Source organism: Scyliorhinus torazame, chromosome 10, assembly GCF_047496885.1.
Source record: "Scyliorhinus torazame isolate Kashiwa2021f chromosome 10, sScyTor2.1, whole genome shotgun sequence".
Taxonomy (NCBI): domain Eukaryota; kingdom Metazoa; phylum Chordata; class Chondrichthyes; order Carcharhiniformes; family Scyliorhinidae; genus Scyliorhinus; species Scyliorhinus torazame.
In genome coordinates, this window is record NC_092716.1 from 153517285 (window position 1) to 153544464 (window position 27180).

The 27180-nt window shown below is 46.7% G+C and overlaps 1 protein-coding gene across 4 annotated transcripts in view; it reads left to right on the plus strand.

Annotated features, from left to right (window-relative positions):
* Nucleotides 1–27180, plus strand: part of znf408 (zinc finger protein 408) — a 109758-nt gene that overhangs the window by 72327 nt on the left and 10251 nt on the right. For 3 of the 4 annotated variants that reach the window (XM_072518840.1, XM_072518839.1, XM_072518837.1), the window contains 3 exons: nt 8726–8822; nt 15206–15480; nt 16883–16956. In XM_072518840.1, the coding sequence (XP_072374941.1) occupies nt 8741–8822; nt 15206–15480; nt 16883–16956 (431 nt within the window). In that variant the 5' untranslated portion in view covers nt 8726–8740. Of the gene's footprint in view, nt 1–3382; nt 3475–8725; nt 8823–15205; nt 15481–16882; nt 16957–27180 lie in introns of all 4 variants that reach the window. The other variant, XM_072518838.1, reaches the window with a different exon arrangement.

The following is a 27180-nucleotide window of genomic DNA, read 5'->3' on the forward strand; positions in this document are numbered from 1 at the left end:
TCTCCCCGTGCCCTTTCAAGTCCCTTAACCAGCCCCTAGCCCATCCCCCCCATCAGAGGCCCTGATCTCCCGCCAAAAGATAACAAGTGCAGGGCCCCTCTCTTTCCCCCCCCCCCTCGTTGCTCAGGCACCCAGCTTAGGTCAGAGGAACAGTGGCCTTCGGTCGAATCTGGATTGGCTGGATCTGGAGATGTAACCGGTTTGGCTAGGATCATCCGCCTGGTAGCGAGCGTTGAACTTGAACTTGCAGATCGACGTTGCCGGAGCGCCAGGTCCAAAAGAGATCGAACACATGGCAGTGTCTCTCTTTATCCTGGGGAGTTTCGTGCTCTTTTGGGTGGTCTTTGGGTTTGGACCCAATTGGGCAGTTCTCGATCACTGCCTTCGATCTGAGCCAATAAAGGGGTGGGTGCCTTGATGGCTGGGCATGTCCTAAGCGGTCATTGACCCTGCTGTTTACGCTTCCTGAGTAAAGGGAGTGGCGCCAAAATGTCGGCTTGTATCGGTTACCTGAGTATCAATCCTTTGTCTTACGGAGATGGGCCGTTAAATGCTAATCGGTTGGGGGTTTCGATGCTGTCTGGATTCTCTGCTCACAAATATACATTCAGGCTCTGTGCCTGCCTGAATCTTACATTGTCCATATTTCCCGTTAGGCTTTGTGAACGTCCATGTTTCTTGTAAGTGGCCATCCCAGATGGCTACAACCCGTTGTTCTAGACCGCACCCCCTCAGCCTGAAGAAACAACATCCCTGCATCCAGCATTCCAGCCCTGTCAGAATTTTATACATTTCAGTTAGATCCCCCTCTCATTTTTCTAAATTGTGGTGAATACTGTAATGTTTTTTGATTATGCTGATCTTGGATCTTCATGTGGTAGTGTTAACAAAGAACTTTCAACTTTGTTTTACAACAAAACTATTTATTACTAACTCTACTCTAAAGGATTACTAAAATGTCTAAGATTAATACAGTTGGAAATAATGGTCAAACGCTAACTTACACTAAGATATATTATGGGCCAGGGTTTGGAGTACACCAAAGTATATCATGGAGTTCACCTGACCCACAACTTTTAATAGATTTTGGTTATGGGGAGCACAAGGGCCCACTTTACAGGTGTGATGCAACAGAGATCTAAAGTATGTTTAAACAAAAACAAATGTTTATTCTATGAATCCAGATAACATCTTATCAGCTACCAACACTGATAATCCCCACAGATACAATACTGTCTAGGTAACATTTAATAACTTTCCTAACAACATCCATAAGTCAAAGAAATAGGTATTACTTTGAAATCATCAAGTGACCTGGAGACATTCTTTAGTAGGCAGAGAGAGAGACCAAAATACACCTCGTTAGTTTGAATGCAGCTCCCCAACTGAAAATGAAACTAAAACTCAGAGCCAAAAAACAGCTTCCAGCTCAAAGCGAAAGTAAAAAGCAAGAAACACAGCTCAGCTCCACCCACACAATGACATCACTGCAGCTATTTGATAAACACTTTTCTGAAAGGGACCCTTACATGACAGATACTACAGAGCTACTCTAACATGCGCAAAGTCTCTGTCTCTCTTTGAACCACCTCTGCCCTCTGGCTCTTTCCAGACATGTCCCGATAACCTCAACTTCATCCACTTTGGCAGTTGATTCTGCATCGTACTTTGCTTTTAAATCACATAGCTCAGTCTGAATTGATTCCAGGGCTGCCTGTAATAATAGAACCTTGTGATCAGCCTCCTCAAATTTGGATGCCAAAATGTTTGAATCTCCTGCAACTACCTTTCCTTTTCTGCGAAGTCATTCCGTAATTTCTGCTCTTTCCCAAGAGCCACGCTTTCTGCTTTGCTGCTTAGAGTTTGCTCATACTCGTTGATTTTTTTCTTTAAGTGCTTTTATTGTTACTTCCTGTTTTTGACTTCTGCAAACTCCTTCTTGTATTCCTCAAGTGTGTCCCGTAGTTTCTAATTCTTGATATATATATCTTGCATACGCTGGACTTTGAGCTGGAGCTGTTGTCCTAGATCTAATGTTGGAACAGGATCACTGAGGTCACTGTTGGGTGAGTTGCATTTTCAGATTGCAATGAGTGGTTCTTCTCCAGAAGAAGTACCTCTAGGGTTTTGGATGTGTCCTGTGATCTAGATCTTTCTGATGCTACACCTCCCATCGACTTCAGGATAATTAACTTCTTTTTAACCTCTTCATAGTCAGGCTGCCTTTCAGCTTTTCCTCTAGTTACTTGAGTGTGCTGTTCTTTTCACTGAGCTGCTGTTCTTTGGTATCTCTGAGATTACCCATCACCACTTGCAGCTCTGTCTTTTTCTCTTGCAGGCAGGTTTCCATATCTCCTGTCTTCCTTTTTAGCTCTTCCTGCTGGATGTTCAGTTGCTTGATTTCCTGATGTAATTCACCGATCTCAATTTGTAGTTCCTGCAGTTTGAACACATTATTTCTGTTGTCTTCACTTGCTTCAAATGCTTTTTTTGACTGAGTAAGTCTGTTCTCCAATTCAAGGCAATTCTCTTTCATGTGGCTTCTCTCTCTCTCTAGGGACTCAATATGGTGTTCAAGGGAATTAATCTTTGTGTTCAGCTGGTTTATGACTTGCTGATCCTTCTCAATAAACTGTTTCTGGTGTACTATTTCTGCTCATTGAAACTGAGGGGCAAGTTGCAGGGTTTCTAATTCCCTCTTCTCCTCCCGTAGCACAGCTCGTGTCCTCTCCAGTTCCTTCATTTCTAGCTCATGGTGCTGTTGCAATTCCAAAAGTTCATCATTTTCTTTTGTGGAGCCCTGATATGCTACACTGTGCCAGTTGTTTTTTGTTTGTGGCTCAACATCAGTGCTTTTTGGTTTAAATTTCTTTCCATTCTTTTCAAACTTTTTTTGTCCCGCTCTTCGAACTGTTCGTTCTTGCTATCTATTGTTCTGGCATGACGTTTCGATGTTTGACGAGCAGCCATTGACATCACCGTTGTGTTTCTTTTTGAGGAGACATTTGCCTCCGTTGAGTCATCTTCTGAAGCAGCCTTTGGCTTAGCTTTGAAGACTTTGTTTCTGTCGACATCCGACTTGGGATTTAAGCATTGTTTTACACTCTTGAGGACATCCATAACTTCTAGGTCCCTAGCCTTTCAATAGCATCTTTTTTGTAATTCACTGTGTGCGGAGCTGTGGCCTGAGTCTTGGATTGTTCCCCCGGAGTCTGTACTGACTTTGCATCTATGGCTGCCATGTGCACGATCAGTATATAGTCGGTTTAATCGCTGTACCAGCTGCAATGACTCACATGCTGTTGCGCCTAGCAGTGATCGCTCGTCTGCTTCAGCAATTGCAAATTTAACTGAATAATTGTGCATTCACTTTGACTTGCAGGTTACGCCTTCCCAACGTCTTGATTTGTGCGCCGTGGTAGTCGGTGAGATTGCAATTGGTATCCTCTATTCGTGGTAGAATCCACATCTTCAGTAGGTCTGCTTCGTTGATTAAATGTGCTCTGGCACCTGTGTCCAGTTTAATGTTCGTGCTTGATTAATTATGAACGGAATTATCCAAGTAGTTTTCTATTTCTTCTATTTTTGTGTTTCGTTGTTCAGTGCCTTCATTGATCATGTCCACGGAGAAAGAACCTTCTAGGCCACCTGGTGCATCATTAAACTCAGCTTGCCTGTTCAGGGCTGCACTTTGCATAATTGCCGAATCACTAATTTTTTTAGCCTCTTCAATTCTACATTAACACTCTTGGGTTGCTGCATTCTTGCAATCGACAGGCATTGCTGGGCCAAATCGTTTCTCTGGCACATGTTTTGCCATATGCAAGGCATTTTCTTGGGCCGTACGTTCTGCCACTCCTCCAACATAAAATGGCGTTCTCTGAAAATTTCTCAAAATGGCCACCACCCAGATCACGCTTCTGATCCCGCTGCGGCACAATAAAGATGGCTTCGGTCGTGTCCTCTTTTTTTCCCACTACTTTCTGGTGTCTAGATTTCAGTGATTTGCTTTTGTGCAATCTCATTGGCCTTGCTAATTTTTATGGCATCTGCTAGTTTAAAAAAAAATTCCCTCAGCAATCGCTCACGTAATTTATTACATTGCAGTCTGTAAACATAAAGTTTGGAAGTTTCATTTTTTTGCAGATGGCAATAGTTATCGAATTGCTCGATTATTTTTGAGTAGCTCTTGTCTTCCTCCGAAGCGAACTGAAAAGGATTATACAGATCGATTGCTACTGTCATTAGGTGCGCTATTTTTTTCTTGTGTCTGGAGACCAATAGCTTGCATGTAAAAAGTGAACTATTGGGATGGCACGGTGGCCCAGTGGTTAGCACTGCTGCCTACGACACTGAGGACCTAAGTTTGATCCCGGCCCTGGGTCACTGTCCGTGTGGAGTTTTCACATTCTTCCCGTGTCTGTGTGGGTCTCACCCCCACAACCCAAAGATGTGCAGCTTAGGTGGATTGGCCACACTAAATTGCCCTTTAATTAGAAAAAATAATTGGGTACTCTAAATTTAAAAACGAAATAAAAAGTGAACTTTTGCTTGGAAGCACACACAGTTCGCATCTACATTACCAGTCGGTTAGGAGTCTTCAATGCTTCAATCGCGGTTCGACAATCCTGGTAGTATGTTGTTTTGCTGCTGGTTTGCCCCGAGTCTCCTATTGTTTTCTTGTGTCTTCTCGTCATACATAACTTTCCCTAACTGTTCTCTTTCGACATCCACTCCTAGGTACCATGTTATGTTATTTGATTGTGCCAATCTTGGATCTTGACAAAGAACATTAGACTTTGTTTTACAACAACACTACTAACACTACTCTAAAGGATTACTATAATGTTTAAGATGAATACAGTTGGAAATAATGGTCTAACACTAACTGACATGAAGATACCACAGATCTACTCTAATATGCACGTGCTGTCAACTCCTCACTAACACCTTCTGCTGGAACACATGGTGTGTCCGGTCACGTGCCTGCACACTCGCACCACCTGTTAGCTAGATGCTAGAACTGCAACAGTAAAATATATGACTTATAATACACATTCAGACGAAGATATACTTGTGTTATATACAGATAATAATCTACCTATCATCACAAATGCAGGCTCAGTCGACCCAATCTGCCACTTTCGACAATCCTCGGGAATCAGTCTGGTGACCCTTTGCTGTTCTCCCTGTATGACAAGTATATTCTTTCTTAGATAAAGAGACCAAAACTGCACACACTGCTCCAGGTGTGAGCCCCGAGCAGATACAGTAAGACATCCTTGCTCCTGTACTCCAGTCCTCTTGCAGTGAAGGCCAACATATCATTTCCCTTTGACAAAGGGTCATCTGGACTTGAAACATTAGCTCTTTTCTCTCCTTACAGATGCTGCCAGACCTGCTGAGATTTTCAAACATTTGTTCTTTTGGTTACAGATTCCAGCATCCGCAGTAATTTGTTTTTATGTCATTTGCCTTCCTAACTTCTCGCTTACCTGCTTGCTTGTTTTCAGTGACTGGTGTACTAGAATGCCCAGGTCCCTTTATACGTTAATAGTTCCCAATCTACCTCTTTTCTGTGCAAGTGCAAATCGTCTTGTCTTTAAGGGGACACATCCATAGGTTTCCTCTTGGGCATGAGTTGTATGCTTGAAACCGACCTCAAGTATCCAACCACCATATAATCAGCATCTTAATCTAACAATCTCTGTAACCACTGTTATGGGTCAGGGTTTAGAGAACCCCAAAGTGTATCACGGAGTTTACCTGACCCACAACTTTTAATAGATTGTGGTATGGGGAGCACACAGCCCACTCAACAAGTGTGGTACTTCAGAAATGGAAAAGTTATTTCTTAAAGCAAAACAATGTTTATTCTATGAACTCAAGTTAACCTTTTTAAAACAAACAGCGAATATCTTAGCAACCATTAATTCAAAGATAACCTCCAAAGAATACAACACTAAGTAACCTGTATGCTGTCTTTTACACCCAAAAGACTTAACAAACCTTTAAACAGAAGCACATCAGGGTTTACATTCAATACTGAAAACATTTATAATTCTGAATTCACCAAATGATTAAGAAATAGTCCTTCATGGCAGAGAGATCAACAATACAGCTGCTTTGGCTGACATCAGCTGCAACACACTGAAAAACGAAACCAAAAAGACAGACACACCCAAGCTTTTCTCAAAGTGAAACTAAAAAGCAGAACCAGAGCTCCGCTCCACCCACACTCTGACATCACTGCAGTAACATGAGCAGCTAACCATTTCTTAAAGCGACATTCTCATGACGCCACCAAAACGTCACTTGAATGTATGGAGCTCAAAATGTTTACATCAGGTATCATAGATGGTTTAGTTGCTTTTGGTTGCCCTTAAGTAGAGTATTAACATTTTGCACATATACAATATTATGTTACTGAAATCCAAATGAGAACATCGTTAGAACTAAGTTTGTCAGGCTGGTGTTTTTAAAAATAAATAAATTGGATACTGTCTTTTTCACTTGGTTCCAATATGTACAGATTCAACTGACTGTGTGTAGTAGCATGTATTATATATTAGATAATTCCAGCATGTAGCTTATATCCTTGAAATGAGTATGTTTTCAGTAACGTTTGCTGCGTGAGAAGGGGTGATCCATGTTGTGGACTTATCATAGAATCCCTACAATGTAAAAGGAGGCCATTCGGCCCACTAAGTCTGCACCAACGCTCTGAAAGAGCACCCCACCCAGGCCCACTTCCCACAACTATCACCATAACCCCCCCCGCTGCCCTTAACCTTAACCTGCATCTCTTTGGACTAATGAATGTGGGAATTTCAGTTAGATTGTAATATAAATATTTGGTGATGTAAGGTTTGAAAGCCTGGGTTAGTGTGTTTGCCTGCTGAAGTCATGTTTTTAAAAGAATGTTAGTTTCAAAGACAACAAAGGTATTAGGAGTGAGAGGTGCAATTAACAATCGTGAAAAGCTTGGGCTAATGCAATCTTGTTTTCATTAAGGGGATTCCCTTGGGGTTTAATTAGATTTAAGCTTGGTGAGATGATGTCATTGCTGAGTGGAGTAAAGGCATCAGAGATTTTGAGAAAGCATTTTCAGCGAGTTCTGATCTGGCTGAAGGTGTGCACAATGAAACAGTTCTGCTCTCACTAGGTTAGTTAAAAGAGATTAACTGTATTTAAAGTGCAGACATATCTGAGGACAAGGGGGAGCTGAACCAAGCCAGATGAAACAGCTTTTGAAGACATTCAGCTAGAGTTTCTGCAGGGGTTCAGACCTGAGTCAGACCTGTTCTGTAAAGCAGTGCCAAGAGATCTCTTTCTCAAAGAAAATCTCTGTAAAGCAAGTATTCCTCTGTGCCATTGGTATTTAAGGTGGGTTGAGAGCTCAGTTGGTTTATTTTCTTGTTGCTTAAGCGAGAATAAAGATAGCAATTAAGGTTATTGTATTCACTGTATTAAGTAGTATTGTTTAAGGAGTAGGAGTAATTAGGGGTGATCTTATAGAGGTCTATAAAATAATGAGGGGCATAGATAAGGTAGATAGTCAACATCTTTTCCCAAAGGTAGGGGAGTCTAAAACTAGAGGGCATAGGCTTAAGGTGAGAGGGGAGAGATTCAGAAGGGCCCAGAGGGGCAATTTCTTCACTCAGAGGGTAGTGAGTATCTGGAATGTGCTGCCAGAGGTAGTAGTAGAGGCGGGTACAATTGTGTCTTTTAAAAAGCATTTAGATAGTTACATGGGTAAGATGGGTATAGAGGGTTATGGGCCAAGTGCGGGCAACTGGGACTAGCTTAATGGTAAAAACTGGGCGGCATGGACTGGTTGGGCCGAAGGGCCTGTTTCCATGCTGTAAACTTCTATGATTCTAATTGTAAGTTATTTTCTGGTGTGATGTTAAAGATTTTAATGCTGTGTTAGTAATACATTTTTGTTTTCAAATACCATATCCCTATTCCTTTGTGTGATCAATCCTGGAGCGAGGTATCCTTTCCTCACCGTCTTATAAAATTAAAATAAAATATTGGGGTTTCAGTCCAGTATCCTAGCCACGATTGGGGTCTGGTCTGGGATCGTAATAGGACATTAAGGGACAATTTAGCATTGCCAATCCACGTAACATCATAGATCATAGAATTTACAGTGCAGAAGGAAGCCATTCGGCCCATCGAGTGCACCGGTCCTTGGAAAGAGCACCCCACTTAAACCCATGCCTCCACCCTCTCCCCGTAACCCAGTCACCCCACCTAGCCTTTTGGACACTTAAGGGGCAATTTAACATGACCAATCCACCTAACCTGCACCGCTATGGACTGTGTGGGGAAACCGGAGCATGCGGAGGAAACCCACGCAGACACGGGGAAAATGTGAAATCTTCCCACAGACAGTCACCCAAGGCTGGAATTGAACCCGGGTCCCTTGTGCTGTGAGGCAGCAGTATTAACCACTGCACCACCGTGTCGCAGGATCCAGAAACCGGACTCATCCTTGCCATGAAAGTCCCCATTTAACTCTTACCTGGGTGTGATTTAACCGACGAGTGTCTGGTTCAAATCAAACTGTGTAGTTTCCTGTGGCACAGGTTAGAATTTGCTCTATACAGGCTCAGTATGCCAAGGGCAGGATTCAACAAGGTTCACTGTTTGAAAGATATAGGTAGCATTTATTCTGTTCTTTTTTCTAGTTTTGAATTAATAAGACTTTTCTTTGTAGGTATGTTACCACAAAATGCCACAAGTAAATGAAGAAAGTGAGGGATTGGGGTTAACTGAAGAAAACATTATTCTACCAGATCACAAGCAGCAGCTGTGTAAGTAAAACCCTGTACTTATTTTTTTTAATTAAAAAGCTTACGATAGTGGCATAACTGACTTGGATGGTGGGGTCTCATTCCAAATTTGTACAGAGCTAGTTGATCTCAGCTGAGGCAACAAGTTGAATTTGCTGCTGTTTGTCTCTGTGTAAGGGGATGGAGGGAAAAATAAGTCAGTATCCACTTTTTAACATCGAATAAAAGGGAGATAGGGACTCGACTGTGATAACATCTTGTCAAAAACCTTGTTAGTGCTCATCATCCTTGATGAACAGTCTGTCCATGTGTCTCCTGTACTGAGTGCCAGAGCATAAGATACACTTGCCCACAATACCATCACGGGTTCGGCTGGGGTTGATTCTCATTTTATTTACCAGTTCAAGTGTAACTACAATGAACTGTAACTATAGGCTGTAGAATCATTACTGTTAGGTGTTTTTTTTTGTAATCTGACAGCAGATAAAGATTGATTCTTGTCCCATCATGACATCCTTTAGTTTCTGCATTACAATTATTTTGAATTGAGCCCTGAATTCCTATATTTTCCTCAGCTGCCATGCACATGTGCCCACTCTCTCCCAGTCAGGCCCATACTGGTGTGAAGCTAGCTTAAGCTGCACGGCTGGAATTCTGAAATGGAAACCAACACTTATGTTGATATTTTGGAATTAAGCAGTTGAGTATCACCCTTGGCTCAGTACATAATAATTCTTTCTTCTTGAGTCAGAGGTTGTTTCTTGAGTCAGAGGTTACGGATTCAAGCCCTGCTCTGATACTTGAGCAAGTAATCCCGACTGATACCCCAATGCGTTACTAAGGAAGTGCTGCTCTGCTCGAAGTACTGTCTTCAAGATAAAATGTTATATTCGGCCCCGTCTAACCTCTCTGGTGGATTACAGTATTTTGAAGAGGAGCAGGGGAGCTCTGCTAGGCGTCCAGGTCAATATCTATCCCTTACCAACACCACTATAACAGACCATTGGTAAATAAAACATTGCCTTTGTGTAATTTGGAAATTTGCTGCTGAGTTTTCAACATTGCAACTGTGATGATACTTTAAAAATGCTTCATTGGCTGCAAGCCCGAGGTCATGAAAGATGCTACTAAATTAAAATTCCCTGTTTCCTAAATTAACACCACTGCTATTCTGAGCCTTGAAGAGGCTCCTAACAATAGCCAAGGGATTGGGACTTTTATTCTTTAGCTCTGCTTGGCTTTCTCCAACAGAAGGCAGAAGTCAGCTAAAGACCATTTTCCTCACTGTATCCTTGCTGCACATTGGCTGCCCGATTCAGTACTGCATTTGTTTTTGTTGCTCCGCCCCCATCATTCAAAATACCACTTCACTGGTGGAAAGCAGTCTTTTAGTTTATGGATTAGTTCTGCCACCATTTAATACAACAGGTTTTAAATGTCAGTGGTCCAACATTTTTAAGAATTGAAAACAGTAGTCCAGTCACGAGGCCCTTGATGAAGTAGCTGCTTTGTGTTTCCCTCTCACAACATACAGCCTCGAATTATTTTCTCAAACGTTCATGGCCCATTTCTGGGAATATTTTCTTTGCTCCACCACTGACAGCTGTACTTTGAGCTACAAGTCCTAGAGTCTGGAATTTCCCCTCTAAACTCTCTGGCATTCTTCTGAAATAAATATTTTCACACATATAGCACCTTCCACAACCTCTGGGCCTCTTAAAAGTGTTTTACAACTAATGAAATATGTTTGAAATAGAGAATATGTTCTGTAAGAAGCTCCTTAAAACCTACTTCTTTGATAAGTTTTTGTCCATTTGCTCTAATATCTCCTTGCATAACTTAGTATCAAGTTTTGTTTTGATAATGCACCTGTGAATAATTTTGGAATCTTTTTAATATATTAAATATGCTATCAAGATGTGAGTGGTCGTTGTAGTATTCTAACATTAATTTTCTTTTACTCATAATTTTTAACACATATGAAGTATGCTAAATTGTGCACAATAAACACTGCAAACGTGTGATGCACGATCAATTGCACAGAGACGAGAGTTGAATACAACTGAGACTTTATTACTCTTAAGATGTGTGGCCTCCTACAGCAGCTGGCGAAATGGCTGCTGTATAGGGAGCACACATATTTATACTCCACCTACTGGGCGGAGCCAGCAGGCAGGGACTACCCCCGTACCTGTAGTACAGGGTCTTACCACTCATCTCCTAATATGTACAACAGTGGTGATTGCCATGTTCACCCCCTGTTAAAATTGAGTCCGACGGGGGTGGTGGAGAACTATATACAGAGCAAGTTTAACATACAGAAGCAAAAAAAAAAATATTTCCTTCTGAAGTCCAGTACAAGGTGGTTTGATAGTCCCGAACCAATTATAGATTTAGCCGGTCCAGGGCCTTGATGTGGCGTTGGGAGCGACGCAGTGGTGACGGCGATTCCAGTGTTGGTCTAGTCCTCAGTGACTCCGGGAGCGTGCCAACATCCTCTTCATCCTCTGGCATGGGCAGGGGGAGGACGGATGGTCCTGGGGGGGTTACTGCTGGGTGCGCCGGGGGAGTGGGGGGGGTGGAGCCGGGCCGGAGGGGCGTGTGTGCGTGGAACCTGCTGGTGCCAGGTCCCCGAGGGAGACAGTATCCTGGCGGCCGTCGGGGTACGCTGCGTAGGCTTCTGGGGGTTAGCGTGGAGTAACTGCACCCTTTCAACCAACGGGTCCGCCTTGTGGAGTCGGACGTGCCGAGGAGGAGTACGGGTCCTGGAGCTGCGAGCCAAGTCGGGAGCGACACCCCGGATGTGGACTTCCTGGGGAAGGCAAAGAGACGTTCATGGGGTGTGTCGTTAGTGGCGGTGCAGAGTAGCGACCGAATGGAGTGCAGTGCATCGGGGAGGACCTCCTGCCAGCGGGAGGCTGGGAGATTTCTGGACCGTAGGGCCAGTTGGACGGCCCTCCAGACCGTACCGTTCTCTCTCTCTCCACTTGCCCGTTTCCCCGGGGGATATAGCTGGTCATCCTGGAGGCAATACCCCTGCTGAGCAGGAACTGACGCAGCTCATCACTCATGAATGAGGATCCCCTGTCACTGTGGATGTAGGCGGGGAAGCTGAACAGCACGAAGATTGTGTTGAGGGCTTTGATAACGGTGGCAGACGTCATATCGGGGCATGGGATGGCGAAGGGGAATCTGGAGTATTCATCGACCACACCGAGGAAATACGTGTTACGTTCGGTGGAGGGGATGGGCCCTTTGAAATCCACGCTGAGGCGTTCAAAGGGGCGGGAGGCCTTCACCAGGCACGCGCGGTCCGACTGGTAGAAGTGCGGTTTGCACTCTGCACAGACCTGGCAGTCCCTGATGATTGCCCTGACTTCCTCGACGGAATAGGGCAGATTGCGGGCCTTTATGAAATGGTACAACCGCGTGACTCCCGGGTGACAAAGGTTATCGCGCAGGGTCCGGAGTCGGTCCGCCTGTGCGCTGGCACATGTACCTCGGGATAGGGCATCTGGGGGCTCGTTGAGATTGCCAGGGCGACACAAAATCTCGTAGTTGTAGGTGGAGAGCTCGATCCTCCAACTCAAGATTTTATCATTTTTGATCTTGCCCCGCTGTGTGTTATTGAACATGAAGGCTACCGACCGTTGGTCAGTGAGGAGTGTGAATCTCCTCCTGCCGACCAGGTAATGCCTCCAATGCCGCACAGCTTCAACGATGGCTTGGGCCTCTTTTTCGACGGAGAAGTGCCGAATTTCGGAGGCGTGAAGGGTGCGGGAAAAGAATGCCACGGGCGTGCCTGCCTGATTGAGCGTGGCGGCTAGGGCGACATCTGATGCGTCGCTCTCCACTTGAAAGGGCAGCGTTTTGTCTACTGTGTGCATCGTGGCCGTGGCGATATCGGCTCTTATACGGTTGAAGGCATGTTGAGCCTCGGCCATCAGGGGGAAAAGGGTGGTCTGAATGAGTGGGCGGGCCTTGTCCACGTAGTTTGGGACCAACTTGGCGTAGTATGAAAAGAACCCCAGGCAGCGTTTGAGGGCCTTGGGGCAGTGGGGAAGGGGGAGTTCCATGAGGGGGCGCATGCGGTCGGGATCGGGCCCCAGAACTCCATTCTGGACCACATAGACGAGGGTGGCTAAGCGGTTTGTGCTGAATATGCACTTCTCCTTTTTATTGGTGAGGTTTACGACGTGGATAAATTTGGCAACGTTGGCATCGTGGTCCTGCTGATCGTGGCCGCAGATGGTGACATTGTCTAGGTACGGGAAGGTGGCCCACAACCCGTACCGGTCGACCATTCAGTCCTTCTCCCTTTGGAAGACCGAGACCCCGTTGGTGACGTTGAAGGGAACCCTGAGAAAATGGTAGAGGCAACCATCTGCCTTGAAGGCAGTGTATGGGCGGTACGCCTTACGGATGGGGAGCTGGTGGTAGGCGGATTTGAGGTCCAAAGTTGAGAAGACCCGATACTGTGCAATCTGATTGACCATATCAGATATGCGTGGGAGGGGGTACGCGTCGAGCTGCGTGTACCTATTGATGGTCTGGCTGTAGTCCACAACCATTCTGTGTTTCTCCCCAGTTTTCACCACTACCACTTGGGCTCTCCAGGGGCTGTTGCTGGCCTCGATGATGCCTTCTCAAAGCAGCCGCTGGACCTCTGACCTGATGAAGGTCCTGTCCTGGGTGCTGTACTGTCTGCTCATGGTGGCGACTGGTTTGCAATCCGGGGGTTAGGTTTGCGAATAGGGAAGGTGGGTCGACCTTCAGGGTCGCGAGGCCGCACACAGTAAGGGGTGATAGGGGCCCGCTGAATTTCAAGGTTAGGCTCTGGAGGTTACACTGGAAGTCCAGGCCGAGTAGCAGGGCAGCGCAGAGGTTGGGGAGGACGTAGAGCTGGAAGCCGCTGAATTCTACGCCCTGGATCGTGAATGTGACTATACAGTACCCCCGGATCACCACGGAGTGGGATCCAGAGGCCAGGGAGATTTTTTGATTGGCCTTACCGTATCTGGATGGATAAAGCTTTCGGTGCTCCCGGAGTCCAGCAGGCAAGAGGCCTCGTGCCCATCGATCTTCACGCTTGCCGAGGCGGTGGCTAGGTTGTGCAGGCGAGACTGGTCGATCGATTGATGCACGATGCTGGTGACGAACGATGGTGTGCCCAGGGGGCACAGGTCCTGGAACAATGGTGCTGCCCATGTGCCGTGGGGAAGATAAGATGGTGGCGCCTGATGATCTTGGGTTGGACAAGATGGCGGCGCCCACGGGCCGCACGTGGCGGGGGTTGTAAAAGATGGTGGCGCCCATGGACCGGACGTGGTCCGAGAAGGGGAAGATGGCGGCGCCCACTGGCCGCGTGTGGTCTGAGGGGGAGAAGATGGCGGCGCCCACTGGCCGCGCGTTGTCCGGGGAGGTGAAGATGGCGGCGCCCATTGTCTGTACGCGAGGGGCGTCGGTGCAATAACAGCGACTGAGCGGGCCTGGCGCACCGCAGCGAAGTGCCACTTCTTGCCGCAGGCCTTGCAAATGGCGGTGCGGGCCGGGCTGCGTTGGCGGGGGTGTTTCTGTTGCCGCAGAAGTAACATCGCTGATTTTGACTCCAAATCGCAATTCTCTGTCATTTCGACAGCGGTGTCAATGTGGTCCGGTACACACGTACAGTGAACACCGTCTGCATATCATTAGTGGCCTGACCCTGTATTCTTTGCGATTCTCCATTTCCAATGGGCTGAGTTCCCGACGGCGCGGTTCATTTTTGCTTTTAAAAATCGTGAAACCGGCATCATGGCTGCTGAGGGAGAGAGAGGGGGGTATGAAAAGTGTCCAACATCGCCATAGTTTGCTGACAGTTGTGCTGCTGGTTGGGGGGCTTCTGCCAGGGCTGGGGGAAGTGGTGGGGGGTGGCCAGGAGGTGGGCTGTGGGGTCGGGGTAGACAGGCATGAAGCACCATTGCCGCAGCCGGCAAGGCAACCATGCAGCTGAACACACCGCTGACTGCCCACTGTGAACCTCGGGCCACCGGTCGTATAAGTGTCGCCCCAGGCCACCCTCCTAGTACCCTCAGCCCCGGTTGACCCATCAGCTGTATGGGCATGCTCCAGCACAACCAGTGCCATTTTGTTGGCCAGGATGGTGTGTGTGGGGATTGTAATGTGTATATGAGGCTCCACATGTAAACCTCCCGAGTGTCAATCACTGACCCGGCTAATCCCACATCCATTTTCCATGTGGCGCCGGTGCTAACCCCTCCCTCCACAGTTGCTGGTCCAGGTTCGACGCCAGTTTTACAGTCGGGAAGGTCCACGGATCCTGTGGCGGCATCAACACTTAGTCTCAGGAACAGAGAATCCCGCTTGTTGTCTACATTTTACTATTTAATTTTTTTTCCCTCCAGTCTGTGAGGACTGTCAGGAGTTCTTTGAAAAGAGATGTCCAGTGCACGGCCTACCACCTTTTATAAAAGATACACCAGTGACGCTTGGGTTGCAATGCCGAGCCTTCTACACACTTCCTCTTGGTTTGGCAGCAGGACCATCCCAGACTCGGGAGAATCAACTGGGCATCTGGTGTGTTTCCAAGGCACTTCCCAGAGGAGTATTTTTTGGACCCCTCGAAGGAAAACTGGAATGTGATGACGTAAATGGACTGGCATCTTCCCTGTCAAAGGAGGTACATAGCATCTTCAGAAATCCTTCCACCCAGAAGTCCTTTAATATCTTGAGTTTGACTGCATGATAGATGTAGAAAATAGGCAGTAACATTCATCAGTCAAAATGTCAATTAAGTACATAATTGAATAAACAGACATGATATCGAAGCGTTGGATATAATTCTATGATTGGGGAAACACTTGCTGAAAAATCCCAAGTGTGCTGAAAATTACACTAACAACCAGTTTAAAATTATCAGTTGGGCTTGCATTGTAACTCACCTAAACTTGCTAGATGCTACATTCAACATATGCAGGAACCGGTTCCTCTGCAGACAAAATGAATATGTAAAGGCATTATGCCTTATTTAAATTAAACAAAAGCATGGAGGAAAATAGCAACCTGGTGCTTTTTCCATATCAACACCTCCACCAACCAGAACCAGCTTGCAAACCAAGCAACACCTTTTCTCATGCAGTATAAATTGTTGCTTCCTTTGAAATTTGGCATTCTTGCATCTGTCCTGATGAGTGCTGGAAGAAAAGCTTCGGCAGATTTTTCTTTCAGAAATACTCAAGTTTTGTACTACTAAGTTGCTTCAAGCACATCAGATAGATGAGCGTGATGCGTCTTTAAATTACCATGGAAATCTTTCATTCCTTGTTATAGAAATGTTTGTTGACACCATCACCATCTCTAAACTCCTTTCTTGGTTTTGCTGGATGCTTTACACATTTTGTAATTTGTAATAAATTTTGTAAATTTATCCAGACTAAAACTCCACAGTTGTTGTCAGCGTGGTTGAGTCTTGGTGTTTAATATTCACACAGCAGTTTCAAGACTTGTAAAGTTGTTGCAGCAAGTTTAACAAGAAATCAGTTGCCATGTACAAATTCATCACCTCCTACACCCATCAAACACAAGGTACTGCCCCACATAGACAAGAGGAGTAAATTATGACATGAAGAGAAAGATGTGTCGTTTCGCAGTGATGCAGTAAATCACTACTGGTCTGTTGCAGCCCAAATATTCCTTTAAATTTGCACAGTAGGGTTATCTCCATAACTTCATACTAGAGAGCAAAATTAGAGTACATTTCCAAAGGTGCCTTGATTGTTGTCAGGATGTTTTTGATTATAAATTTTAGATAACAAATGGCTCTGTTGCTGAACAGGATACATTTATAGAATGTATTTGGGGAGGAACGAGTAGTTTAATTGTAATCTTTATTAAATAATCATTTATGTTTCTGACTTATCAAACCTGTGTCATAGCAATAATGGTAACATCCTCACTGAAGCAAGGTACATGTAGTTAGAGTACACTGTAAATGTGTGAACAAGCACAATTACAACGACAGATATGCTATGAATCTGCATGTCTCTCCTTTTCATCGTGACTGATTGTCTTTGTTACCACAGCTTAGAGAAAAGGATGAAAAGGCAGGAGCACCAGAAACACAGAAGGTCAATCAGCCATTCTCAAACTGGATGAGGTAATGCAATCTTTATTATAAACGTGATGGCACTCAACAGAGATTCTCCATTAACGTGCTTATTACGTTTCGGTTTATCCGAAAATCTAATTCAATGGTGTCGACCCATGTGGGAGCATTGAACTACAAATGTCCTGTAATGATCCAAGAGGGTCAATAACTGATTTGTTTCTGGTGAAATATGTATGTTGGCACCTTGATCGACACCAACACAGTAAGTCACTACTCCAAGCCTCTGAAAATATTCAATAAAATAATTATCTTCAGTATTAGGGTGCTCTTCCTAACAATGGAGGCTTACAAATATCCACATACATTGAATGTTACTTTTATCTGCTGAATCCAGCTACACCAATATTATTGTGTATTCAAAACTTTCAAACCATTAAAGGAATTGGAAATGACTAGATGCAGTGCAAAAAGCCAACTGGCTTAGTAAGATAGCAGCACTGTGATTTGATCAGTGGCCAGCTCCTGTATCTATGTTGGCGTCATCAAATAGTATCTAAAAACTGATGACTCCTCCATGATTGTTATTGGTGCCAAGAGTCAATGAAGCAGAACATGTTGTCTACTCAATTCTTTTTCTTAATTCTGATTCCCTTTGCAGAAGTGAGAGGAAGTCAGTTTTTAAAAAAATTAATTTGCGGGATGTGAGCGTCGCTGGTTAGGTCAACATTTATTGCCCATCCCTAGTTGCCCTTCAGAAGGTGGTGGTGAGTTGCCTTCTTGAACCGCTGCAGTCCTTCAGGTGTAGGTGCACCTACCGTGCTGTTAGGAAGGGAGTTCCAGGATGTTGCGACAGTGAAGGAGCGACAATATATTTCAAAGTCAGGGTGGTGAATGACTTGAAGGGGAACATCCAGATAGTGGAGTTCCCAGGCATCGGCTGCTCTTGTCCTTCTGGATGGTAGTGGTTGTGTGTTTGGAAGGTGCTGTCTGAGGAACTTGGTGAGTTACTGCAGTCCATCTTGCAGATGATACACATGGACTGCCACTGTTTGTCGGTGGTGGAAGGTTTGAATGTTTGTGGAAGGGGGAGCAATCAAGCGGGCTACTTTGTCCTGGATGGTGTCGAGCTTCTTGAGTGTTGTGGAGCTGCACTGATAATGGCACGTGTAATAGTATTCTATTACACTCCTGACTTGTGCCTTGTAGATGGTAGACAGGCTTTGGGGGGTCAGGAGGTGAGTTACTTGCCATAGGATTCCTAGTCTTTGACCTGCCCTGGTAGCCACGGTATTAATGTGGCTAGTCCAGTTCAGTTTCTGATCAATGGTAACCCACAGGATGTTGATTATGGAGGATTCAGCGATGCTAATGCCATTGAACGTCATGGGGTGGTGGTTAGATCATCTCTCGTAGGAGATGGTCATTGCCTAGCACTTGTGTGGCGCAAATGTAACTTGCCACTTGTCAGCTCATATTGTCCAGAGCTTTGACAAAGGGTCATCTGGACTCGAAACGTTAGCTCTTTTCTCTCCCGACAGATGCTGCCAGACGTGCTGAGATTTTCCAGCATTTTCGTTTTTGGTTTCAGATTCCAGCATCTGAAGTAATTTGCTTTTGTCCAGGTCTTGCTGCATTTGGACATGGGCTGCTTCATTATCTGAGGAGTCGCGGATGATGCTGAACATTATGCAGTCATCTGCAAACATCCCTACTTCTGATCTTATGACGGAAGGGAGGTCATTGATGAAGCAGCTGAAGATAGTTGGGGCTAGGGCACTACCCTGAGGAATGCTTGCAATGATGGCCTGGAGTTGAGATGTTTGATCTTCAACTACTGCAACCATTTTACTTTGTACCAGATATGACTCTAACGAGTAGAGAGTTTCCCCCCGATTCCTATTGACTCCAGTTTAGCTAGGGCTCCTTGATCCCTTACTCGGTCAAATGCTGCCTTGATGTCACTCGCCTCACCTCTAGCATTCAGCGCTTTTGTCCACGTTTGAACCAACGCTGTAATGAGGTCATGAGCTGCGTGACTCTGTCGGAACCCAAACTGAGCGTCCGTGAGCAGGTTATTGCTGAGTAAGTACCGCCTGATAGCACTGTTGATGACTCCTTTGATCTTGCTGATGACGGAGAGTAGACTGATAGGATGGTAATTGACTGGGTTGGATTGGTACTGTTTCTTGTGTATAGGACACACCTGGGCAATTTTCCACATTGCCGGGTATATGCCAGTGTTGTAGCTGTACTGGAACAGCTTGGCCAGGGCTGCGGGAAGGTCTGGAGCACAAGTCTTCAGTACTATTGCTGGGATATTGTCAGTATCTAGTGCCTTCAACCATCTCTTGATATCCCGTGGAGTGAATAGTATTGGCTGAAGACTGACATCTGTGAAGCTGGGAACCTCCGGAGGAGACCGAGATGGATCAGCCACTCGGCACTTCTGGCTGAGAATTGTTGCGAATGCCTCAGCCTTGTCTTTTGCACATATGTGCTGGGCTCCTCCATCATTTGAGGATGGGGATATTTGTGGAGCCTCCTCCTCCACTGAGTTGTTTAATTGTCCACCACTATTCACGGCTGGATGTGACAGGACTACAGAGCTTAGATCTGATGTGTTTTTGTTGTGGAATCGCTTAGCTCTGTCTATCACTTCCTGCTTATGCTGTTTGGCACACAAGTAGTCCTGTGTCGTAGCTTCACCAGGTCGACACCTCATTTTTCGGTATGCCTGATGTTGCTCCTGGCATGCTCTCCTGCACTCTTCATTGAACCAGGTTTGATCCCCTGGCTTAATTGTAGAACAGTGGATATGCCGGGCCATGGGATTGCAGATTGTGGTTGAATACAATTCTGCTGCTGTTGATGGCCCACAGCGCCTCATGGATGCCCAGTCATGAGCTGCTAGACCTGTTCGAAGTCTATCCCATTTAGCACGGTAGTAGTGCCACACAACACGATGGAGGATATCCTCAATGTGAAGACGGAACTTTGTCTCCACAAGGACTGTATGGTGGTCACTTCTACTGATACTGTCATGGACAGATGCATCTGCAGCAGGCAGATTGGTGAGGGGAGGTAAAGTATGTTTTTCCCTCTTGTTGGTTCCCTCACCACCTGCTGCAGTCCCAGTCTAGCAGGTATGTCCTTTAGGACCTGGCCAGCTCTGTCTGTGGGGGTACTACCGAGCCACTCTTGGTGATGGACATTGAAGTCCCCCACTCGGAGCATATTCTGCACCCTTGTCACCCTCGGTGCTTCCTCCAAGTGGTGTTCAACATGGAGGAGTACTGATTCATCAGCTGATGGTGGCCTGTACGTGGTAATCAGCAGGTTTCCTTGCCCATGTTTAACTTGAAGCCATGAGACTTCATGGGGTCCAGAGTCGATGTTGAGGACTCCCAGGGCAACTCCCCCCTGACGGTATACCACTGTGCCGCCACCTCTGCTGGGTTTGCCCTTCCGGTCAGACAGGACATACCCAGGAATGGTGTCAGTGGTCATTGTCTGTAAGGTATGATTCTGAGAGTGTGATTGTCAGGCTGTTGCTTAATTAGTCTGTGAGACAGCTCTCCCAAATTTGGCACAAGCCCCCAGATGTTAGTGAGGAGGACTGTGCTGTTACATTGCTTCACCTGTGATGAAAGCGAATTTATTTCAAACACTTTAACTTTAAAAAAAATAAATTTAGAGTATCCTATTTCTTTTTCCAATTAAGTGGCAATTTAGCATCTAATCCACTACCTTGCACATCTTTGGGTTGACCCACACAAACACTGGGAGAATGTACAAACTCCACACGGACAGTGACCTGGGCTGGGATCAAATCCGGGTCCTCAGTGCCGCGAGGCAACAGTGCTAACCACTGTGCCACCTTCAAACACTTCAATTTAAATGAACTGGTCCACTTACAGTTGACACCAAAAAGGGCTAATTTCTCCCATGCACAGAGTCATAGAATCCTTACAGCATGAGAAGAGTCCACGATAGCCATCAAACACCTATCCACTCTAATTCCGTTTTCCAGCATTTGGCCTGTAGCCTTGTATGGTATGGTGTTTAAGTGCTCACCTAAATGCTTCTTAAATGTTGTGAGGGTTCCCGCTTCTACCTTCCTTTCAGGCGAGTTCCAGATTCTAACCACTCTCTGGTTGAAAATGTTTTTCCTCAAATCCCTTCTAAATCTCCAGCTCTTTACCTTAAATCTATGCCTTCTGGTTACTGCCTCATCTGCTGAGGAGAAAAGTTCCTTCATATCTATGCACCTCACAGATGACAAGGATACTCCATTTCAGTAAAGAAATATGAAGCTGAGCAGGTGAAAATGGTCCGAAAGAAATCCTGAAACAGCCAGAATGGCCTTTAAATCACTCCTTCCACTTCTTTCCAATTCATGGCCACCTGATCATTCTTCCTATATAGTCTTTTCTATTATTTCAATATATTTTGAACAAGTCAATTTTACTAAATGGCCTGCAGTACCGTGTTTGCATGCAGACGACGACTTCCGGTGGTGGCCATGGAGTGAATGGACACACATTTGGCAGCTCCCACTCGAGGTGTTTTTCTCGGTCCTTTTCCCAGGTTGCTGGGCGTATGTTTTGGAGAAAAAAGTGTGAGAGGTGGTGGAGGAAAGTTATACTCCACTGGTGAGATCGCTGGATTGATCCGCAGACCAGAAGTAGGTTTAGAAAAATTGGATTACGAGGGTGGACTACGAGGAGAGGTTGAGTGGACTGGGACTGCACTAGTTGGAATTTAGAAGGATACGGGGGATCTTATACAAACATGTAAAATTATGAATGGAATAGATAGGATAGATGCGGGGAGGTTGTTTCCACTGGCGGGTGAAAGCAGAACTAGGGAGCATAGCCTCAAAATCAGGGGAAGTAGATTTAGGACTGAGCTCAAGAGGAACTTCTTCACCCAAAGGGTTGTGAATCTATGGAATTCCCTGCCCAGTGAAGCAGTTGAGGCTCCTTCATTGAATGTTTTAAGATAAAGATAGTTTTTTGAAGAATAAAGGAATAAAAGGTTATGGTGTTCGGGCGAGAAAGTGGAGCTGAATCTACAAAAGATCAGCCAAGATCTCATTGAATGGCGGAGCAGGATCGAAGGGCCAGATGGCCTACTCCTGCTCCTAGTTCTTATGTTCTTATGTAAAAGAGCTGCAAGAGCAAGAAACTCTTTGTGCGACACAGGGTAAGATGGCGGAGAGCAAGGGGTCAGCCCTACCAGTCCAATGGTCAGCGGAGCAATTGGTGGTCTTTCTGAATGAAATGTTCAGCCAGCAGAGGATGGAGTCTCAGGAGGACCTGGCGAAGGTGGGAGATCCATGAAATATGGGATCAACCGTGTGGAGCTGAGGCTGGAGACCCAGAGCCAGGCGATCCAGAAGGTGGAGGAGTTGGTGGGAGAGCACGAGGAGCAGCTTACCGCATTGGAGGCAGAGATTGGGATGTTGAGGGAGACCCAGAAGCGGCTCATGGAGAAAATGGAGGATTTGGAGAACCGCTCCCGGAGGCACAATTTGAGAATTGTTGGGATGCCGGAGGGCATTGAGGGGCAGACACAGGCTCTTGTGTAGCTAAAATGCTGGAGCAGCTGTTGGGGGATGGGGCCTTCGACTGGCCACTGGAGGTCGATCGGGTACACAGGGCGCTGATGAGTAAGCCGCAGGCGACTGAGCCGCCAAGGGCGATGGTCGTGAGGTTACATCGGTTCTTGGATAAAGAGAAGATCTTCCGGTGGTCCAGGCAGATGAGGAGATGCACCTTGGAAGGTAACGAGCTTCAGGTATATCAGAACCTGGGTGTGGAACTGGCAAAGAGAAGAGCCAGATTCAACCGGGTCAAGGCTGCCATCTTCAAGAAGGCGGTGAAGTTTGGGATGCTGTACCCGGCCCACCTCTGGGTGACCCACAACGGCCGCGAGTATTATTTTGGAACACCGGAGGAGGCAATGGAGTTCTTGAGACACAATGAACTTGCAGGAGAGGGAGGACATTGAACTTTGGAGGAAATGTGAAGACTTGTTAGTGTTCTCTGCCTTTTTTGTTTTATTGCTTTGCTTCGTTTTGGGTGATGGTTAGGGGAGAACCTCTCTTCTCTCGGGAGCTGTTCAGCTTTTCTATGGGTTTTTTCGGTGGGTGCTGGAGGATCGTGGAGGGTGAGTGCACCTTTTTTTTCAATGTTATTGTTGCTTGCACTATGGGGTGCAAGCAAGGTGGAGGGAAATCGGTGGGTGTCGGATGCTTGGCGCCATGGGTGGGGACTGCTAGGCTCGCTGGGCGAGCTAGTTCATGGGAGTACAGTGGGGGGTGAACAGGTGGTTAGAGTGCTAGAGGGGGGTGGGATTATTGTTTTGTTCAGGGAAGGGGAAAGGGGGCACTGCTGACTGGGGTGGGGCTGTCAATGTGCAGTAAGTAGGGAGTTGATGACGGTGGACATCCGAGGGCGAGTCTGGAGGGTTGCGTGACGCGGGCTGGGGGCTGCCCAAGAAGGGCAGGGGAGGGGGGCTGAATGGGCTGGTCAAACAATTGTGCATGTTCGCGCATCTGAGCAGCTTAAAGGCATTTTTACAGGAAGCGCATTTGAAGATCGGAGACCAGACTAGGCTAAGGAAAGGGTGGGTCTTTCACTCAGGATTGGATATGAAGACGCTTGGTGATGCTGATAAATAACCGGGGAATATATGAGTTGGGGAATATAGTAGCAGACTGGGGGGGAGCAGGGGGGAAGCTTCGTGATGGTGAGCGGGAAATTGGAGGGGATGCCAATAGTCCTGGTGAACGTTTATATCCATATTGGGACGATGTTGAATTCGTGAGGTAAGTGTTGGGGACGATGCTGCACCTGGACTCGTCATCGGTTAGCGAATCGAGATTGGACCGGTCCAGTCAGCGATCGGGGAGGGTGTCGGCGCTGGTGAAGGAGCTGAAGGGTCATGAAGGGTATGGGGGTGGGGGTGGCCCGTGGCGGTTTGGGAGGCTGAGGGCAAAGGAATATGTGCACAGGGTGTACTCGCGGATCGATTACATTGTGATGGATAAGACTGCTGGCGGGGGTGGCAGAATGTGGTTTCTGAGGAATTTATAAGAGGACCAGGAGAGAACGTTAAGCGAGCTGCCGTTTAAAGTGGTGGGGATGAGCTTTAGGTACTTGGGCACCCAGGCGGCGCGAGGATGGGAACAACTAGACAAATTGAATTTGGCACAGTTGGTGTAGCAAATGAAGGGGGATTTTAAGAGATGGGACGTGCTCATGTTGTCGCTGACGGGGCAGGTGCAAATCGTGAAAATGACGGTACTCCCGAGGTTCATATTTGTTTTCCAGAACCTTCCGATCTTTATTCCAAAGGCTTTTTTCAGGAAAATTAATGCTTTGATCTTGGGATTTGTGTGAACGGGAAATCCCCATGGTAAAGAAGGTGCTGTTGGAACAGGGATGTGGGCGGGGATGGGCTGGTCTTTCCAAATATGATGAACTATTACTGGGCATGTGAATATAGCCATGGCTAGGAAGTGGGTAGTGGGGAAGGGGTGAGCATTGGAGCAGAAGGAGGCCGCCTCTTGTAAGGACACAAGCTTAGGGACACTGTTGATGGCGCCTCTGCCGTTCTTGCCGGCCAGGTACTCCACGAGCCCGGTGGTGGTGGCGGCCCTGAAGGTGTGGGGACAGTGGCAGCAGGATCTGAGGTTGGAGGGTGCCTCTATCTGGGCACCGATTTGTGGGAATCGTAGATTTGCACCAGCGGGTTGGACACTGGGTTTACGGGGAGGCAACAGGCGGGGATCGGATGGTTTGGGGACCTATTTGTAGGGGGCAGCTTTTCGAGTCGCGAGGACTTGGAAGAGGAGTATGAGCTGCCCAGCAGGAATGGATTCCGGTACTTACCGGTGCGGATTACATGAGGACGCAGGTGCCGTCCTTTCCCGACCTACCGCCCCAGGGATGGTGTCAAAAACAGGAGTTGGTGAGGGTAGGGTGTCGGAGATTTATAAGGAGTTAATGGATTGGGAGGGAGCCCCGATAGGAGAAGTTAAACGGAAGTGGGAGGAGGAGCTGGGGAGGGAAATGGAGGCTCGGCTATGAGAGGAAGCTTTGAGGAGAGTGAATGTATCCTCTTTGTGTGCTAGAATCCTGCTCAGCTGCCGATCGGTAGCACCACCCTGGGTGGGGGGGGTGGGGGGGGGGGGGGGGGGTGAAGGTGAAGGCAAGCCCAGCCTCCATTTCCCTCCCCAGCCCGTCCCCCCACTTCCGTTTAACTTCTCCTATCGGGGCTCCCATAGGGTGCAAATGACGGTGGCCAGAATGGGCAGGTTATTTGAGGGGGTGGAAGATAGGTGTGAGCGGTGCGCGGGGGGCCGCGAACCATGTCCACGTATTTTGGGCTTGTCTGAAGGTGAAGTTTGCCCCGAGTCCAGAAGTGGCTGTTTTCGGGTGTCGGAAACCCAGGAGTCCAGGGGATGAGAGAGGCCGATGTCTTGGCCTTTGCCTCCCTGATAGTCCGGAGATGGATTTTGTGGGAGTGGAGAGTTTCAGGGTCGCCGAAGCTGGGGGTGTGGGTGAGCAACCTGGCAGAGTTCCTGAGACTGGGGGAAAAAAAATCAAGTTCACCATGAGAGGGTCTATGGAGGGTTTTGCCTGGAGATGGAAGCCGTTTTTTAAACAGTGTTTGCATGCAGACACTGCTGTATTATTCTGTTTTTAAAAAAATGTTTAGAAATATTTTTACTGAGTATTCATATTTTATAGCCATAAAAATTATACATTATCAGAAGAAAAAAACCTGCAAAACCAACACTTATATATTTACAAGCGAACATCTTCGTAACAATAACTGTAGCCGTGTTCGCCCTTTGAGCAGCAAACATTTTTACATTCCTCAATATGGCCGAGATACGTTTACAGGCTGATCGATAACCCGAAGACTGCCACTTTTGGGCATGGCTCCACCCTCACTCCCACAACCCTGATCAGACCCTATTTGGAGTATTGTAAGCAGTTTTGGGCCCTGTTTCTAAGGAAAGGTGTGCTGGCTTTGGAAAGGGTCCAGAGGAGGTTCACAAGAATAATCCCTGGAATGAACAGCTTATCCTATGAGGAACGGTTGAGGACTCTGGGTCTGTACTCGTTGGAGTTTAGACGGATGAGGGTGGATCTTATTGAAACTTACAGGATACTGCGAGGCCTGGATAGAGTTGTAGGAAAAACTAGAATCAGAGGACACAATCTCAAGACTAAAGGGATGATCCTTTAAAACAGAGATGAGGAGGAATATCTTCAGCCAGAGGGTGGTGAATCTGTGGAACTCTTTGCCGCAGAAGGCTGTTGAGGCCAAATCACTGAGTGCCTTTAAGACAAAGATAGGTTCTTTATTAACCAGGGGATCAGGGGTTATGGGGAGAAGGCAAGAGAATGGGGATGAGAAAAATATCAGCCATGATTGAATGGTGGAGCAGACTCGATGGGCCAAGTGACCTAATTCTGCTCCTATGTCTTGTGGCCTTAACCCTAGAAATGGCTTTGAAGAAGGATGTTCAAGACCCGCCAAGTCCAGAACATGTGGTGTGATTGGCCGGGCCTCCCTGGCACCGTTCACATTTGTCCTCCACCTCTGGGAAGAACCTACACATTCATGTTCTGGTCAGATGCACTCTGTGCACCACCTTTAGCTGCGTTAGGCTCAGCACTGCGCATGTGGAGGTGAAGTTCGCCCTGTGCAGTGCTTCATTCCAGAGTCCTCCACCTATCTCTAATCCTAGTTTATCCTCCCATTTAATCCTTGTCTGGTCCAGGAGGAGCATCACCCCCCCAGCAGTCGCCCATAATGCCCCCACAGTTCCCATCCCATAGGTTTTCTACTAATGAGTAGGACAATGTCATTGTTTCTTTGCGGAGGAAGTTTTTGACTTGAATGTATCGCAGGTCATTCCCTCTTGATAGCTGGAACCTCTGTTAGTTCCTCCAGGGTCGCTACTCTATCATCTGTGTACAGTGTACAGCAGTTTCACCCAGGAGGTGAATCCTGGCCCAAACCCAAACCGTTCCAGTACTTCTATGAGGTATTTCCATTCGACTCTGCCAAAAGCCTTTTCTGCGTCCAGGGAGATGATCTCTTCTGGTGTTCTATCCCCGGATGGAGCCATGATCACATTCAGCAGGCACCTAATATTCGATGTTAGCTGCCTGCCATTGACAAAGCCCGTCTGGTCTTCCGCGACTGCCTCTGGCATGCAACTCTCTAGCTGCCTCGCCAGGGTCTTCA